General features: G+C 40.8%; 2 protein-coding genes across 10 annotated transcripts in view; both read right to left on the bottom strand.

The window, feature by feature from the left end:
• The window catches only part of WNK1 (WNK lysine deficient protein kinase 1), a 98,061-nt gene that overhangs the window by 29,131 nt on the left and 49,730 nt on the right, over window positions 1-19,200 (bottom strand). For 8 of the 9 annotated variants that reach the window (XM_084206947.1, XM_084206949.1, XM_084206948.1 and 5 more), the window contains exons 5-11: window positions 14,469-14,557; window positions 13,227-13,446; window positions 12,680-13,016; window positions 11,411-11,595; window positions 2,708-2,779; window positions 1,935-2,084; window positions 420-893 (exon numbers count right to left, since the gene is read on the bottom strand). In XM_084206947.1, the coding sequence (XP_084063073.1) occupies window positions 420-893; window positions 1,935-2,084; window positions 2,708-2,779; window positions 11,411-11,595; window positions 12,680-13,016; window positions 13,227-13,446; window positions 14,469-14,557 (1,527 nt within the window). The remainder of the gene's footprint in view (window positions 1-419; window positions 894-1,934; window positions 2,085-2,707; window positions 2,780-11,410; window positions 11,596-12,679; window positions 13,017-13,226; window positions 13,447-14,468; window positions 14,558-19,200) is intronic. The other variant, XM_084206955.1, reaches the window with a different exon arrangement.
• Window positions 5,060-6,430, bottom strand: LOC311154196 (uncharacterized protein; the record flags this gene model as incomplete). Its single annotated transcript, XM_084206470.1, has 1 exon — window positions 5,060-6,430. The coding sequence occupies one exon, from the start codon at window positions 6,428-6,430 to the stop codon at window positions 5,060-5,062; it is 1,371 nt and encodes a 456-aa protein (XP_084062596.1).

Genomic DNA, 19,200 nt, shown 5'->3' with positions numbered 1-19,200 from the left:
TCCCAAACTTGGAATGAAATACTGACATGGTTGAATATGCTGCCATTGATTTTCTTTCCAACACACGTCTCCTATTTTTCAAGTTACAATTTCTTATTTTCTTTTTCCCCAAGCTGACAGATCTCATTAATATATAGCTGTCCTCTCTCACAGTGGTTGAACAAAGCCCTGCACTACGATTCTGTCATTTTAGACAAACTCCAATGCCAAATACAAAAAATTCAAAACCCATGGTCGTCCAAGGACTGTTCTTCTTCTCTCCCCCTTAAAATGGTTATTTACCACACAACAGAATTGATCCTAGTGGCTTAATGGCTCTCATGTGAGAAGTGAGCTGGCCAGGGCACACAGCTCAGATCCGGTACCTTAGAGGAACGGGCAAAAATGTGGAGAAGACGTCTGCTGGCTTGCAACAATACCTGGTAAAGAGCATCTCCAGCAGGAAGCGAAGCTTCAGCAGCTTGTCCAATGCTGACTGGCAATCCCACGGCCTGGACAGGCGGCTGCAGGAGCTGCGGGAGAACCTGGCTGGGCAGCTGAGCCAAAGGCTGCATCAGTGTGGGGAGCTGGCTAGGGACAACGCTTGGTCCTACAGGAACAGCAGCTGCTGCAGCAGACGTGGCCAGCGTGAGCAGCGGCTGATTCATGCCAGCTGCCATCGAAATGGGCAGCGACTGGAAACCTGGCTGAGCCACTGTCACATGAGGAGCTGCTACAGGCAACTGAGACACTGGGAACTGGGGAACCACGGAAGTTGGCAAGGCCTGTCCCATGGGTAGGAAATGAGAGCCAATGGGGACTGATGGGGCAACTGAAGGCTGAGGGAGAGAAGATGCTGCAACAGGTAACTGAGGCTCGCCTTGGATGATCGACACTGGTTGGGAAACAGGAAGCTGGGGAGGTAAAGAAAATAGAGATAGATTTTTTTTTTTAAAGCAGGGTTGCGGAAAGCAGAGTTTTACACATTAGTCAAAGAAAGCATTATTCAAGTTACAGCACTCTGTTAAAGTGGCTGGGGAGCACAGTTGGCAGAGCGGCTGGGAAGCTGGCGGGAGTTCCAAACAGTCCTCACTTTGCACCACTTCTCTTGAAGAGCTCAACAGGCTCTTGAAACAGACACCCACAGAGGGTGAAAGAGCAACATTTGAATACCCTGAAGCACCGATTTGTGCATAAACAGAATCAAATTCTCCTCAACTCTGTCCCCAGACCCAAGCCTGCCTTCTTACAGCAAAGAAGTGCAAACCCTACCACAAATCTGTCAGCTTTGAGTATGGGGACTAAAGCAAAGGAGAATTAAAATCCACTGTGCCAGCATTCAGAGAATGGCAGGGAATATGTCAATTAAAGCCAGCAAACGATGCAACTGGAAAGGCAGTTTAGATGAACAAGCAACAAAACAATAATTTTAAAAACAAAATTGCGGCTCACACATTCAACAGAGATATGAGCCAAAATGAAGCAATATTCAGTAACAGAAGCTTCTTGATCAGGAAGTAAAGGAGAAGAGCTGAGTAAGAAAGATGACAGAATGAAGAAAGGAGTCCTATAGCTCACTACCTAAATAAGTGAGTATGTTTTACACATGTAATGGTGCAGAAGATAGACAGTGGATGGGAAACAGAAATGATAAGATCCTGAAAATCCCTTCACAATTCACCATTCATCAATATGCTTCCTGACATTTTTGACAATTTAAAGATCCTCGTGCATGGAAGTGCTCTCCTTCCCTCAAATTACTCATGACTGCCACGTGTAAAAGAGTTTCCAACACATTTTCAACAAAACTGACAGTTTTCAATAAGAATACTCTTGTTTGGATGAATGTTTTGAAACCATTAGGAAAGATGACAAAAGTGAAAGCAGCAGCATATTGAATCTACCAGCTATGAAGAAGAAAAAAAAAATCTTCTTCTAGAAAGAATTTTATTTACCTGTGTCCCAGCTGCTGCCTGAGGCATTGGCATGACCTGTGAAGTTTGAGTTTGAGAGACAGTTGGTGCAGGAGTGGTGCTGGCAGAAACTGTGGGCTGCTGCAGCTGGTATTGTCCAGGCTGTTGGGAAGAGGCTGGCTGCTGTGCACTCTGTGGCAGGAAAAAGAGGGAGAAGCTGTATTACCCCCAAGAGTTTTTTTTAAAACATATCGTATTTAAATTCTGCTTTTTATTCTTTCTTAAGTGATAACAGTGGTTCTTCAGAATATGCCATGCCAGTTATGCTTTAACAATTATTTATTAGCATTACTAACACAATTCCATTAGTGACACCAAATCTTGCAAGAGAACTCCACCTGTGAAACCAAGAATGAAGATGCTATAAAGGAAGACAAGGCAGTTAGTTAAGACAAGAGAATATTGCAGATCATATTTCCAGTTAGAAGAAATCATGAGAATGAAGTTTGCCTGCTTAGACACTCTAATCTGCAAGTCCTGACATGTCTTCCCTTGAACAGGACCACCACTGCAAGCTCAGGTAGAGGTTGGGGAAGACAGGCACGGGAAAACAAGCATTAGCGTGATTTTTAAAATAAATATCAGAAATTCGATGGCATTCTCATAGCATGTTAGACTGGGTAAGAACCAAAGGATTCCTTTGCTGCAAAACTATGGGTCAAATGGTGACAGAGGTAGACAATTGCTCTTTAAAGAGTCATCAAAATTCTATACTATGAGTACTTTAGTCCTGAGTTTAGGAAGTGTGATCCTACCTGCTGAGTGTGTTGAGTAGGCTGGGATGGCACTGCAGCATTGCTTGAGGCTGGCTGGCCTTGCACCTGTGTCTGGAGGCAAAGAAAAAGAGAATCAGCTGAGAAAAACTCTATGGTTTCTGCTGCAGGCAGTTAAAATCATTTCTGCCTGGAATTATCTAGTTGGAATAGGTTTCTTGCTTGTCCTTTTGAACAAGCAGACCTTCTGGCCAAATTCCATTACAATAACCAGAACAAAGCAGAGCAATCTGGAGGAGTTCTGAACGTCATTTTAAGTCTTCCAAAATAACCAGTACAGAAGGACTCTGCAACCCACATGCCCCTCAACATGAGACAGATCAGCCTACCAGCTTCTTCTTCCATTGGTGATGCTTTAAGAGCAGGATGCCTTGGTATGATAACTGGAAATAGATGCATTACATTTTACCTTTACATGTGTTCCAAACACAGACAGGTGGGGCAATAGAAGGAGGCTACATGGAAATCAAACTATCCATAAAAAACCAAGCAAGAAGATATAAAGAGTTCTAGACCAATTACAAAGTACCTAGTATACATAAATGTCATGAGTTTCCTTTGAGAGGCATGTCAAAACACAGGCTAATAATCATTTCCAGAGTCACTACCATTCAAAGGCTACCAAGAACTGGATATGGAGGAATATGAGGGTCAACATTCTAGCTAAGACAGAATTTTTGAGCAAGCAATGAAAAAAATGGATGAGTGGCATACAAATGAATGTGGAAGATGCAAAAGAAAATGGAATGGACTTTCATTACTGATTTTGTGGCTGAAATTTTTTTATCAGATCCCAGGATCTGCATTATTGTTTTTGTGACAACTGTAATTCTTTATCAGCTCCTGGGAGAGAACTAGACAAAGACCTCCAGATGAATTGCCTGAGCATGCACCACTTGGGTGAACTGCCTTTGTAAGAAGCACATCTGGTGCATATGTATCATATCAGAAATATCTATGAAAATTCCTTAATGCTGTGATCATTCAGCTTGCAGAAGCTCATTAGGAACATGTCTGGTAAAATTCCATACGTTTCTAATTATGGAAATTTTGGGAAAAGCAGACTACCAATGAAGAAAACCATTTTTTTCTTTGCTGTTTTAGAAGCTTCAGGCTGGGATCTACACATGTGCTACACCTCACTGCTGTAACGTGTGTTCACACTGACTCCATTTGGGTTTCAAACTCTAATCTTCTAATGAATTAGGTAAAAGATCCCAGAACTTATATTCTGCAAAAGAAGTGACCTCTTTTGTTTTCCAAATGTATTTTCCAGCCATCCGAATTTACCTCCTGAGTTTAACAAAGGTTTATGGAGAAAAAAGTTTTCAAAGCTCTTGAGGAGATTCATTCTACAAATTCTACAGCACAGCAATTACTACCTATTAGACTAGTGATGAAAGCTGTTCTGCTGTTCTTTACTAAAACACCTTTAATATCCCTTACAGAAAGCCTTAAATACTCAGTTCTTGAACTTAACACACAGAGCAAAATGATTCCCCTTCACACAAATCCCAAAGTTGCTAATACTCCAGTAACTAAAACGTCAAAGCCCCTAATTCCAAGGACAAAAGAGGTAAGAGAGAAGTCTACTTCAAGTAAATCCTCTCTTTTCACAGAAAGTTATGAGACTTCAGACTAGGAGTGCAGACACAATGTATATAGACACACACCTCACAGTGTACAGAAAAGTGACCATTGCAAATGCAGATACCACATATGCTGATAAAACACACATCTCCAAACTAAGCTTCAGGCCTCAAATTTTGCTATTTAAAAGGACACCACATAAGGCTTATAGGGTGGCGATACCAACTAGCAACAGTTGTCTGTGCCATTAATTAACTACTCAGCCTGTTTGGCTTCTTCAAATACTGCAACAAATGTACTTCCAAATCCATGTACACATACATAACACAGCTCCTGCTATTCCTCTCTTCCCACTTTCTTTCCCCAAGTCTAGAAAAAGCTCTTGCATTTTGGACAGTCACCAAAATAACCTTGTTGTCGAATGAAACATTATTTGTATGAAAGCTCAACCTCAAGCAACACATTAAAATGGCAAAAGAGCAGCAAGAGAAACACAAAGCAAGTTGTACTACCACTTCTGATACTAAGTGTGGAGAAGATACATTTCATTAAAACCACTGTTTAAAAGCCAATTTGGTACTCCAGCAATCTCTCAACCAAAAGAACAGCTAGTCCCAGGAGGAACACTGACCATTTTTTACTTTTAACACAAAAGCCCTACCAATATTTCAGCCAAATCTGAACACAGACCATGGTTGCTAATGCTTCATTACCTCATAGCAACCCAGTTAAGTTAAAGAGATCCTAGTATAGACTTGGTGGAAAGACACCCCCATGAATGCTAATTCTCAGAACCACATGGAGCAGGTCTAAAAGCGAGGTTTCCCTTTTAGTATGACTTATAAAAAGCAGTGAAATTGTGGAAGAGTTTGCTCCTGTAACCTGAGGATAGGATGCAGGTGGTCCTGATGAAAGCGAGGTGGACAAGGCCTGCTGAGTTGAGGCTCCCTGGGGGAAACAGATGAAGAGCTGCGACTCCTGCAACACCTTCTGAGGCAGCTGAACAATGGGCAATGAGAAGTCTGAACCAAAAGCAGAAGATGATCCCCCTGTAGGGGGAGGAGACTGGAAATCACCAGTGTCAGAGGAAGTCAGCTGTGAGGAATCACTGGAGTATTCTGGGCTTCCTTCTGGCCAGCTGCGCCTGGCAGAGCCCCCTCTGGGACCCGCTACCCCAGCACCAAGATAGTGACACTGCTCTTCTGTCACGGGCTGAAGCCGACCGTGCGACCCTACGCCTTGGCTGGACTCCTCATGGCTGGTCTCCATAGAGCCCCGGCGACTTCGGTAGGCCCGCGGGGGTAAAGCCGCCCCTTCTGCCGCAGCAGAGCTCTGTGTGTGCACATGGAACTCAAAGACACAGCTCGCTCTGCCATCAGCACTGTGAGAGAGCACAGCCGGGGCTGAGTGCGGAACAAATACCTGGTGGAACGTCATCTGAGCTGGCTCTGCGCTCAGGGGAGCTGAAACACTGGATAATGGAGAAAGGGGACCCATCCCAGAATCCAGCCTCAGGCTCTGAACATGTCTTGCCAGATATGTTTGCCCCGATTGAAAGTCGAACACAGAGCTTTGTGGAGGACCACCTTGCCCATGGTTTGACTCAGAGACCTGCTTCAAATGCTGTTCAGTCACGTGAGAGTTATAAGCTACTTGATCATACTGCTCCGATACCTGTGATGGATAGTGCATGCCCACCAAATATACAGCTTCTGGATGCATCCTGTAGTGAGCATCCTCTGGAGGTGTTGGTCCAGATCTATAGTCACTGTGGACAGGAGCTTGCTCAAACACGGGATTAACTTGCACATGCAGAGGCTCTCCAGCGACTCTCTGAGCTGCTGTGCCCAGCATAACAAATGCCTCTGGAGTCCAATTGGTGGGACTACCACCAGGTGGAACTAAACTCTGGCCAGTCTTCAGCAATGGCTGGAAGTGGCAAGTTTGGGCTTCCAAAAATGAAGTGCTCTTGCGCCGCTGAGCAATTGCCACCTTCGGCGGGCAGACAGGTGGTGGTGAGAAAGACACCGGCCGTTCATGAACGGTTGGGAAAAATATCTGTGAATCTGGGAACGGTGGTGTTCCCCCACGAGGATGCTGAGGCTGTATTGACATGAACAAGACAGGTAATTCATACATTAAAAGTGAAAGCACATCAACATGCACAGTTCACTAGGCAGTTCTGTGAAGTAACTTTATAGAATTTATACTCAATTCATGGTCAAAAACATACAGTACTTAGGAAATTTAGGTGAGTTGTAAATATCCATTAAATACATCCATGGCAGGCATAGCTACAATTGGGAACATTTGCTGGTGTTAGAGCTGCTTTTCCAGTTCAATTCCAATAGTTCACAAAAAGAAACCAATTTTGCTGCTGACAATGGAATGAGACTTATTGTCATGGCCTATCCATTGTGCTCAGTGCTTGAAATCCAATCAAACCCCTGAGGTCACTGCCATATGTGGAATATGACATTCAGAACTTGAGAACAGCAACAATGCAAAGCCTCTAATTTGCACTCAGAAGATGACTTCAGATGTTAGTATTTTCCAGTACAAAAACCACAGTGCTAGTGTCCTGCATGCTATCCAAAAAGCTAAAAGGAAATGTTTTGTAAGACAAAATATCATTACAGTTTATTAACTTACTAAGAAGTTGATTAATCATAATTTATCATTTAAAAATATAATTTAATATCATATTTTGTGAGACAGAAACAACATTTAATCACTTATGATCATACCTGTTCATATAAAAAGTTAGCATTCATTGAAACAAACATAAGTATTGCCTGGACAATAAAACATTCATAGGTTTAAAAACAGCAGAGTCCTCAGACAATTCCACTCCATCTGAGGTACTACTTCAGAGGAGGCTCATCTTATTTAAGACTTGTAGGGAATATTTCACTAAAGAGAGTTCTATGTAAGAACATCAAACAATTTAGTAATTTTGCATCTTTTCATCTCTGCCTGCAGTATGCCCAGAGACAATGTATTCTCTTCCCTAATGGAAAAAAAGAATTGCAGGAGCCAGTAGAAAGCATACTGTTCAAGACAAATGGCATTTATGAGCTTTTCACGTTGCTGTTTCCACATTGCTTACTTTCCCCCCAGGCTCTTTTGTCCGGAAAAGCAGCAGCAAATTTCCATATTGACTGATGCTAATGAGAAGATCCTACAGATGAAGTACCTTTCCTATGTTCTAAACCTGGTTCCAATTACTTCATTTACATAAAAATGCTTCTCAAAATTTATCTTGTATCAACTAAAGCTCAAAATGGAAAGGAATCTTCCTCCTCTGCTGCATGTTATCTTTGCACCTGACTTTCTAAGAAATATGAAACTACTGCTTCTTCCCATTAAGAAGAAGTTGAAGTGGCTTTTCTGATAAGAATTTACAAAAAATACCTCAGGAGTATTCATACTCCAAATATCTAATATCACTATCACAGCTAGCCAAAGCTTTAAGAATAAGCAGCCACAGTAATCAGGCTTTAAAATCTTGTTGTTTTGTGAAGGGATTAATTAATATTCAGTGTTTACTAAGAAGTTGAAAAATAAAAGTCTTCTGACTTCAGGTATTAAGAACTAGTCTTCCCTTTACCTTCTGTGGTACAACTGGGTAATTTACATATATATTGTCCTAAAAGACAGGATACAAGCAGTCAGCCACTGTTTGATAAAGTTTACCAGTACTGCTTCATAGAAATAAATAAAAATAACAAAATCAACATTCCAGCAGCACAGTATAAGGAATCGACTTTTCAATTTCTCCCTTTAAAAATGCCCAGAGCCCAGGATGTATTTAATGATAACTTATCTTTCTGTGCCAGGAGGCAAATGGTAACACATACAGGACTGACAGAGAGGGAGGGCAGGCTGGAGCGTCGATGCTTGCGTGGAGAGGCAGAGTGCATGGGCAGGACACTTTCCAGGGCTTTAGAAAGCCTTTCTGCAAAGGTTTCTTCAGGGACAGTCCGAAGGTAGAAAGGAGAAAGAGGTGCAGACAGCGCTGGTGGTGGGGTGCAAGGAGCACTGAGAGGGATGCAGGACATACAGGGAAGAGCAGGAAGGTGGGGGACACAAACTGACATGCTACGACCACGTTGAGGCTAAAGGAGGAAAACAAAAGTTAAGAATTGAACACTAAAAAAAAAAAAGTAATAACAAAACCAGCAAAAACTATAATGAGGTAGAAAAGAAAAGAAGACACACAATGGAAGGCCCAATATTGACTAATATGTGGTACCACAAGATATGAGAATGCTGAATGAATGCCAAGACACACTGGGAACAGGCTGTGTGCACCTCTGAGGAGCCAAGTTTGCCTTAAGCTCCTGAGCAGTGTGGAAAGCTCCCTAGAACCCTCATGAGAAACACATGGAAGGCAGATCAGACAGAGAATACTTTCTCTTGGGCCACAGACACAGCCCATAGTGTGTGTACTCAAAGCACCTGCTAGTCTGACAAATAAAAACTTAGCTACCAATGAGCTTTCAAACATTGATCAGATTTTAGAGTGAATGTGTGTTTACAGGTGTCACCCAGTTCTTCTCCTGGAGCAGTTCCTCTGCCCGAATTATGAACTAAATGTATGCAGCTGGCTCTTTATTAACTGAAACATTACCATAAAAATTTAAACCTTCTACAACATGAGTTGTGGAAAAACTCTAGTTTAATCTGTGGAAAACTCAGTAAAATTAGACTTAGACAAGCACCCTCCAGATGCTGGGCCAATAAAAACATCTGGATTTTGTAATTTTGCCACAATCCAAAAGGCCAAAGGTCAAAATCCAATCAAATCAGAAGAAAAAGAATAAAGTTTTGAGGTGGGATTTGCATTTTTTGGTTCAGGGTTTCCGTTATTGCTTTTTTTTTTTTGGGGGGGGGGAAGGGATCTCAAACTAAATAAAACCAAATACAGACCTCCAGAGAGAAAATAGCAAGATATTCAGTGGAGATCTGACTTTCAAGATTTCTGTTGTGAGAAATATTGCTAAATTGATTACAAATTTGGGAGAGAGGTAGAAAAGAACTCAAATGGTTAACTAAATACATCATCTATTCCAAGGCACGAGTAGCTATATATCATTCCTGACTAATTTATCTGAATAGTTCAGGAACATCTGCACTGAAGGAAACTACAATACTTATCTATTTTTGTTGAGTATTAAATAAACCCCTTCCCAAACAATAATTCATGCTGCAATTTAGGCTTATCATTCCTTATTCTAACTAACAACAATGTTGTGATCTGATCAGTCTCTCCTTATTTCATAGCAGCCTTTTAGAACTTCCTCCTCAAGCTTGTCATGTATAGACTCAATTATTTTAGTCTTCCCACATGAACCATATTTTTTGTATTTCTCCTGGGTTTTATTTAACACTCTCCTCTGAATTTTCTCCCAAGCCACCCTCCAAATTCACTCAACCATGGTGTCCAGGATAGACTTACCAATAGCCAAGAGCAGAACTACTATTTCATATAATGGGATGTTTGACTTTTTAATGACAGCATGATGTTTTTGACCATGTCCAGCTTGTGGTCCAATGTAATCCCTACCTTTTTAAAAATTTATTTTGCAAAATGGCTGCCTAGCCAGTGGTTACTCATTATGTACTTGTGTAGCTGATTATTCCAGTTAAAGCACCAACCTTGTTCTTGTCCTGATCAAATTGATTTCTGTGATTCTTTTTAAGGCCATTACTTCAGTTGTCAATATAACTTCAACCTGTCAGCCCTTCCCAACAAAGGGTCAGTAGTCCCTGTAGTCTGCCAGCCTCTTGGTATCACTGTTATCATACAGCATTGAGCACGTTTTTGCAGCAAACTACACAGCTTAGCTATTCCTTTATCATGTGCTTGTTGCTCTCCCTCCTCCTCCCAAAAGATTCTGGTCTTTCAACCTGGAAGCCAGCCATCCCAAGAGTGACATGGCTTCTGGCCCAGTTTGTGCCCACGCTCCAAAATATGGCTTACCCAGAAGAGCAGCTTGTTTAGAAGGATTAGGAACTCATCATCAAGGACTAACAGTACCACACATCTCAGGTTAAATGTCTTTGAAAAAGATGGAGATGCTTTGATTGTGAGTGATAGCAGCCTGTTTGCCAAAATCCTAGTCACAGTGATTCTGTAATAAAGCCTACAACCACAGGTACCAGAAGAAGTGAGGACCCTCAATTTTAAGTGTCACATCTTCTCCTTTATGGTGTTACTACATTATACCATAATGTCTGCCTCAATCTTGGATTTTTATCTGTGTAAAAAACAAGCGACAAGGGAACCACTGAAGACAATATAAAAGTAGCAGAAGTTCTACTCCAGAACTAGAATAGATTTCTGCATACTCTCTTACTCAGATCTAAAAACATACCAAGGAAAAAACATACCAAAATAAAAGGGCAACACAAATGAACATAGTAGGAAAAGTATTTGTGCCCAGTGCAGACTTTCCAGGGAAAAGGAATACACATGATGAGGAAATCAACACAAGCTAGAAATAAAACTGGGAACAAGGATGTGGGGTCTTTTCAGTCTGGAGCTCTCACATGCAACATTCTGTAACAGTTAAAAAAGTCTTACCTGCAATATCTGTAATCAAAGTCTCACAGAACACACAAAGCAATTTCATACAGTGGCATCAATTACTCTAATCCCTTCTTCAAACTAAACCAGCAGCTTGATCCCTGGTAACTTCATATACACATTCACACACCACCTTCCCAAGCAAGATTAAATGTTTATTTTCAAGAGGTAGTCTTGTTCTGAGGATGTTACTTCCCTTCACAAAACCAACTAACCTATTATTCTGCTTAACTGCAGCCAAGATTAAATAAAAGCTTTAAAGGCAAAGATGGTCTTGCACTTTCCAACCTCATCCTCTAAAATCAGTCATCTTGCAAAAAAAAAAAAAAAAAAAAAAACAAAAAAAAACCCAGAAAACCAGCCCCTGAACCCATGCAGAATCTGTATCCTATGCAAAACAAAACACACATGGAAGATGGCCTGGCAGATTTCCTCTCACCTTTCACCAGACATACAGAACCAAGCAATTCCATGCATTTGCAGTGCTGTGAGCTGTGGCTTACCGCTGCAGGTGGCTGATAACCTCCATGCTGCTGGGACTGCACTTGGCCAACTGAAGCTGGGTATCCCTGGACTCCAGTGCTTGAGACTGACTGCTCATGCTGGGAACCATAGGACACAGCCTGCTGACTGCTCACAGACTCAGTGTACACAGATGACCCCTGGCCACTGTCAACTGTTCCATCAGCTGCAAAAGTTAAGGATAAAAATATGCATCTCAAGAACTGTGGTCTGGATTAAAAATTTTAAAGATCCTATAACTGATCAAATATTAAATTGATTTTTGTGCCTTGTCACGTGGACCTTTATTAGCATTTCACTTCTTGTAATATTTAAGCTGATTTTAAAAAAATTTTTTCCTCCATTATGCCTTCCCCTAAAACCCTTAAAAAATTACTAATATCAGGAGTTCTTTGGGAGCATATTTAAGAACAAACTATATTTCCTACAAAAGGCTAGACTAGAAACAGAAACCTAAATTCCACATTGTTATGAATGCTCTTTCAAGGTTTATTAATCATTATTTTAATTTAATTTTACACAGACATTTAAAACAACTGTGCTGTGCTGGCTGGCAGATGCACCATGTAGGCACAGTAGTGAACTAGGCATAATAGCCAATTTAAAATCCTGGTTATCTAAGAGCAGACAGTAATTTGCTTTTTAACTTCATCATTCTAATACAGAAGCCGTCACCTTTCATCATTATTCAAATACTGATTCAAATGCTGGGATGGCAGAAGAAAAGGTATGATTATAAATTCATCTTTTCATGTACAGTAGGTAAAACAAAATCAAGACTTTTCAGAAAGGAAATTATGAGCTGAACTACTTGCAGATTAATCTCATTTCCACTTTAAAAGTTAACAAGGATTCAGACAAGTGGTTTTCATAGCCTGATCTGCACTGGTGCAGGAGCATACAGCCTTCTGCAGGGCCAGAATACACCATCCCTGTAGGAGGGCAGCAAAACCAAGGGCAGGTGCTCATGCTTGAGGTGCCCCAGTTCATTCAGTATATTGCCTTGAAACAAAAAGAAACCATTTTGTGCTAAGACTGGGCTGTGAATTGTGCCAAGCCTTAGCTCAGCTAAGCCACAGGAATGCATCTTATGTTGCTGTGCTTTCTAGTGGCCTACTGTTCTTCAGCAGCAGCAATGGCAGACAGCACCATCTTAGGGCATTTACTGCTATAACCACCAAAACCATAAAGCTGAAGGGAGGAACTGTGTAAGTGCAAGAGTTCCTAAAGAAGCTGACTGAGGCACTTACAAAGAACAGATATACTGGGTTGCTGGAACTGCAGCTGTTGGTGCTGATCAGCTTCCGGCTCTTCAGGCTCCACTTGTGTAGAAACAGACGCTGAAGCAGTAGGGACAGGAGTAGTACCAGTGACAGACTGGGGATGCTTTGACCCTGCATGGGAAGCACTTGATGGCTGCTGCTGCTCCAGCTGCTGCTTCTGACTACCTTCTTCCTGAAGTATGTTCTCCTGTTCTTCTTGCACCGACTGGCGCTGCTCTCGCTTGCGCTTAATCAAAGATACCCTGTCCTTGATAGCCTTCGCCATTGTCTTGTGATCCCCTTCACAGACATAGCCAGACTCCACCTGAAGGAGGATACATTCACAGAATTCACACTGCCACAGACAGCCCCTGTCCCAGCTCTACAACAAAGCTCTTTCTGGCAGTACTCATCTACACACTTGTGAACTCGTTTATTTCTAGACAGTAACAGCAATGGCAGAGGCTGACAGACCACATTCCACTGTCACAGAACAGCACGACTTCCAGAGCTTTGTCAGACCACCAGCACTTACCATTTCCTGTGCCACATCCTCTGGGACATCTCTTTCCAAATCAAATGAAAACTCTATTGCCTCATTATCTTTATATTTGCCCTTGAGTTTTTTGATGTCTTCAATTCGGAGCCAGAGTTTAATGGCAATTTTTTCTCCATCATCTTCCTCTGCAAGTTCTACCCGTACTCCAGTTTCTTCTTGGAAGAAAGCATGATTCAAAAGGTCCTTAATAGCATATCTAGATATTGGGAAAGAATGTAGAAAGCACATTCAGCTAGCAGGACTTCATAAAATATTAAGGAATAACCTTGCCAGATGTTCCCCTGATTTATTCTCTAAATTTTATGCTGTTTTGAACCATCTCATATGCATTCTGTTGGGTGTAATTAGAAGCTTTGTCCTGAAGGTACAAAAGAGATTTACAAACACATCATTAACAATTGTAGTTAACAGCATAAACTAAATGGCAAGAAATAATTTTGTTGTTGCACATGACTTAACTTCAAATGAGAAAAAAACACCAGATTGTTTAAAAACAAGAAAAAGAACTGAAACTAAAAATACAGAGCAACACCATCAGATGTAAAACTTCAAGAGTTAATAAAATGGGATGAATAAACATCCATGAACAAAACCAGTTCTGAATGGACTAGAGGGCAGCCAAAGGGTGGACGAAAGCTGAAACAGTCTGAAATCGACATTCAGTGAGCAACAACCATTTAAAAGCAGAAAACAAAACAAATCCCACAAACAAGCCATCAGCACAGCTACAGATTTCCTGTAATGGTGTAAGTTAATCACCTGAAGTAGAAGTTATCTTGCAGAAAATATGGGTAAAAATGACCAACAAGAATTTAAAACTTGGACTCCTCAAAATGATCAATCGTACCAACAGAATCAAAGGGACAAAATATTCAAAAGGATTACAGAACAACCAACCAATCCAAACACCTGGAGACCCAGGAGGACTGTCCTCCACTACTCTGCTTATTAGGTCAAAGTTTTAATAAAGGCAATAGAATTTCTGAATAAACTGACATGCATGGTTACTATGGCATTTGCACTTTTCCTGACACTGTTAATCCTCTTAATCACTGAATAGGAATCTAGCAAAAATCAGAAGCTGCAGAAGTAATACTGGCTTCCCAACTTTCACCAGAACAACAAAGACCCCAGGAACTAACTGCATTTGGTATCATCATAAGGACATAAAGGCCTCAGACAGCAGCTGGTACCTTTACCTGCAAAGCAAGTACTTACCTTTCACCTTTGTTTTGCCGAATGCATCCCTCAATAATCTCCTTCACTTCAGGGATTGCTACTTTATCAAAGCTGGCTGGCTTGACACCCTGAAACACACAAGTAACAACTGAGAAACTGCAAGGCCCATTTGATTAAAGGTTTGATTGTGTTGACAAACCACCTATTTTTACTCTCTAGATAACTGATCTAAGTAACCAGTGTAAATTAAGGAAAAGTCTGACCCCAGCACTACTGCTCATTTGTTTCTTAGTGACTTTTGCAAATGTTCCACACACACCCCTTCCCATCTCCCAGCTACGTTTTTGTAACAGAAGGCATTGGCACTTGGGTGCTCAAGTTATGATAGGAGAATTCTCAGTTTCCATGGAAGTTGTGCAGGTTAGAGGGAAGTACACAGACTGGACTGAGAATGGAAGGAAATGGCTCCTATGTAACACTAATGCCAGAAACCACAGCATTAATTTAACAGTCTTCAAAGCATCCTGTTGCTTCCCAAAATGTTTCCAACCTGCCATTATATGAAGTAATTTTTTTACAGGAAAAACCTTAGCCCAGGATGATCTGACTGGATCATTAAATAACTTGTCCAGTGTTTAAAACAAAACAAAACAAAAACCTTCCAGCATCTTAGCTCTCCCCCAAAGCCCCACTATGCCCAAACCACACATCTGCATCACTGCTGTTGTGAGTTCAGGGAAATGAGCTTACCATACAGGCTGTACAAAAGCCCTTCCACAATACACAGCAACCCTTTTTCCAATACACTCTAAACTACAGGGAGAAAGGAAAACAAAGCCTAAATAAGATAAATCACCCAAAGCAGTAAAACATGCCATGAGATGTGACCATCTGGGAATTCTGAAAAACATTTCAGGCAGAGAGCCAAGCTTCATCACTTAATCACAGCCAAAAGTGGTATTTTGGGGCCAATTGTCCACAACAAAATCTGGCACCCAATTTTACTTGATTCAGCCTTTAGTCTCAAATTCTGTATTTAAAACAGCAGAATGAGAGAGAATGAAGACATGCTGTTCAAATGTTTCAACAGAGCTGGTGTTTTCAAGGTAAGCAATCCTGAAATTATACACCTGATACATCTGACCCTGTGTCACTGCTGAATGACAACTAAACACAAAGTGAAAACCACAGCTCTGAAGTACAGAAATAAATCAAGCAGCAGTACAAGCACTGTGATTCCTGCCCTAAACAGAAACTTCTCCCAGTATCCTACAAACTACTGGTTACACCAAGACATGATCCTTCCCCATTCCTCTATTGTGAGCAGGAAACAAGCCTTGAAACAGAAAAGTTTGAGTTGAAACCCCAGTCTTTGCACATAATGACCCTGTAGTCAAAGTTCTTAAAAAAAAAAAAAAGCCAACACAAAAACCTCTCACTGCAGAAAGGAAACAATTTATTTTATAAAAACCAGTATGCTCTTATAACAGGAAGGTTATCTATTTCTTTGGTCTAGAATTTGCCCTTGTGAAACTCTAGCAATTGAAATTCACAGAACTGCAGACTAGACTAGAATAAGCACTGAGACACAGCCTGCCAATTAACATTAGCTCAATACTTTTAGAAGCTTTGCTGACTATTAAGCCTTAAGAAAATCAATGCCCCAGGTGATAAAACATCAGACCCAAGTTTGGATGGGTAGGTTTCAGACTGTAACCAGGCCTTATATAAACCTCCAGCTTCCAAGCAGGACACAGAGCTCTCCACTCTAAATGGATTTTAAAAACTCTGCTCATATAATTGACTTGTCAAAGGTGCCACCTTTCATTATGACCACACTTAAAATAGTCCCAGAAGTTCAGGTTTATATATATGGAATATAGCTATTTCTATATATAATTAAATGCTCTCCTGTATAACATATATAACCTATGCAATAATTATTCAACTCCTTACTGCATATATTCCCATCTAAATTTGCCCAAGTTTAACACATGTAAGTCTTAAATAGCTCAAGCCTCAGACATAGCAGCCTGCACTGACATTCATTTACACTGTGGCAGCAGAAGGATGATGTCAGATCCGTGACAATCTCATTTCAGAAAACTAAAAGCCAACATGGGGAAGACCACTAGTACAGAAAAGGAAGACAACTGGTACAGAAAAATATCAGCATAACAAAGCCAGGATTTGATGACTTGATTTTTCTTGTTAATTATTGTACCACATGCTCTGTTCTTGCACAGAGCCTGAAAAGTTAAAGGATAGATTTTCAAATCAGTAATTCAGTCTGCTACCCTGCATTTCTCACTACTGAAAGAAATTAAACACTTGTCCAAAATTTTCAGGCCCTTCCATGAGGACCATTTTACAATACCCCATTGTATGAATTCCAAACCAAGAGTACACTTAAAAAGTGAAGCTCCTGCCAGCCTCCTTTAGCAAAGTTTCCATGTTCCAACTGCTCCTCGGAAAATCTGGGAGAAATCACACTAGGGCCTGGGATTCTGTGTTCAGGCAGCTCCCTATTTCTCACTTTGCTCCACAGTCCCTGAGAAGGGCTGCCTAAGCCTCCTCTCCAGCTCTGGACAAGCACTCCCCAGATACTGAAGTTCATCAACTTTTCAAACCCTTTTGTTCCCTCCTGCAAGCAGAAATGGAAGTTTCAAACAAGACAGGGGCACTATAAATGATTAAAACTCAATAAATCAGTAAAATCTTTTCTAACCAGAGCTGCCTACACAGCTTAATCTGCCATCACACAGAAACCCAAGGGAGGCCAGGCCCTGAAATTCACATAACCTTGATGTGTTCTTCAGATTGCACGAGCTGGGCAGCCAAGCATACCTTCAGCAGTTTCTGAACCCAAAGGCACTCAAGGAAATGTTAAGCCAGACAGTGTTTCCTGGTTTTACCACACTAAAAGTGGTCACATTCCTATGTGCCACTCTGCTCCCCTAACTCCTTAGAACAACCACAGGAAAACTCAAATCCTAATCTACTAGTCCTGTTTCCCAGTAGCAGTTCATTAAAAACTAAACAGCCAAATCCCACTAGCATTATTTACAAGTTTGCTAAAGAAACAGCAAGAAGAGCCCTTGCAAAAAAAAAAAAAAAAAAAAAAAAAGAGTGGACAGGTATAACAGGCACAAATGAAAAAAAAAATCAACATTTTCTCAAGCTACTGTTCTAAAATTGCACAAGCTGACAGTGCTGCTGAAAGCAACAGCATCCTTTTCTCCATTTCCCAGTCCCACACCAGTGTAATTTCCTTTATTTTGCCAGCAAACACATTAATACAGTTGCATAATGAACCAAATCACAGCATGTATCAGACTTGAAACAAATCCAACCAAAAAAGGCAGCAGCAGCTTCCAGTGAGCTGAAGTTTGCTACACTGCTGCTTGAGCTCTCAGGCTTACAGAAGGACTGTCAGGGCAGAACTGCTTATTTTGAAAGAAGCACCAATTTAAAATAAAAATCACTAAACACTTAGACTTTGAGAACACCTCTAAAATATGGAAGTTTATGTAGGTAGCCACAGATACAAAACTAAAAACTCACAGTTTGCATGTTAAGCATAAGAAAGATTTCCTATTTTACGTATGTTAGATGTGATAAAGTTTGTGATTTTATCAGATTTTAACCAGGTGAAAAAACATGTTCCAAAAATCAACATATAGAGTCATTTGATGAACTAAAGGTAAGTTATGTATTTTTAAAAACACTAAATTTCCAGGAAAGTTTTAAACCCCAAAATATAAGCTACACAGAACTCTTCCACAACTTTTTACCTAGAAATACATAATATTTTGCATTAATTAGATCACTAGATTACTGAGTCAGTAGTTAGACATCTTGTTCTAATGCAAGAGATACAGAAAACATCATTTACTTCATTAGAGAATGTACAGTCAATGCTGTTTAACTTCTACAACAAATCAAAATGAAGGTAGATGAACTGCTACATACCCTCAGACAGTCTAAATTTAATAAAAATGCTTAGATTTGGAACAAAACCATAGGTGGAAAATAGCAGAATCCATTAATATTCCTGCCGTGATGGCCAAGATTTTAATTTACATTTTAAAAAATTACAGGGGAAAAAGTGAAGTCAAGTTTAAAAGCTGAAGAAGCAAGCTATGCAAATGTAAAGCAGTTCAAAAGATTTGCAGAGAACTCTGATTCACCTCCAAAATATTTTCCTGTGGCTACACGCACTTGACAGAGCTGAAATTCTTACTTACCTCTTTAGCACAATCCTTGTGAGAGCAGCAACAGTGGGAATTAACAATTACAAATATGGGACAGATCTCTCTTTTTGTGAAATCCATCAGGAAAAGAGAGGCACACACACCACAGAGTTAGCAAGGTGCTATTTTCCGATGGGTCTCCACTGGGCTGTGGACTTAACGCACAGCAGAAGGAAAGCAGACATCAAGGTTAGAAGGGAGCATTGTTTTCTCTTTGACATCTCTTGTTATTTTCCAAGTCCAGTACATGAGGCTGCAGAGATTTGAGCTCAATATCTGCTTTAATCACTCTAATACTGATTAGAAAGAATCAATATAAGCAGGAGGAAATCACGTCCCTTTCTGCCTGCTCAGCCAGCTGCAAGAGGAGGAAGAAGTGACAGCAGAGGGATCCTTTACTTCCTGGATGTCCCCACCCACCCACCTGGCTGCTCTGCCTACTCTCCACCCAGCTTTTTTGCAAGAGTTTAAGGCTGTGAGTGTGATCATCATGCAGTTCCCTCCTGCTGCTGCAGAAG

This window comes from Fringilla coelebs (assembly GCF_963513975.1).
Source record: "Fringilla coelebs genome assembly, chromosome: 5".
Lineage (NCBI taxonomy): Eukaryota > Metazoa > Chordata > Aves > Passeriformes > Fringillidae > Fringilla > Fringilla coelebs.
This window is presented reverse-complemented; position numbering and strand designations above follow the sequence as displayed.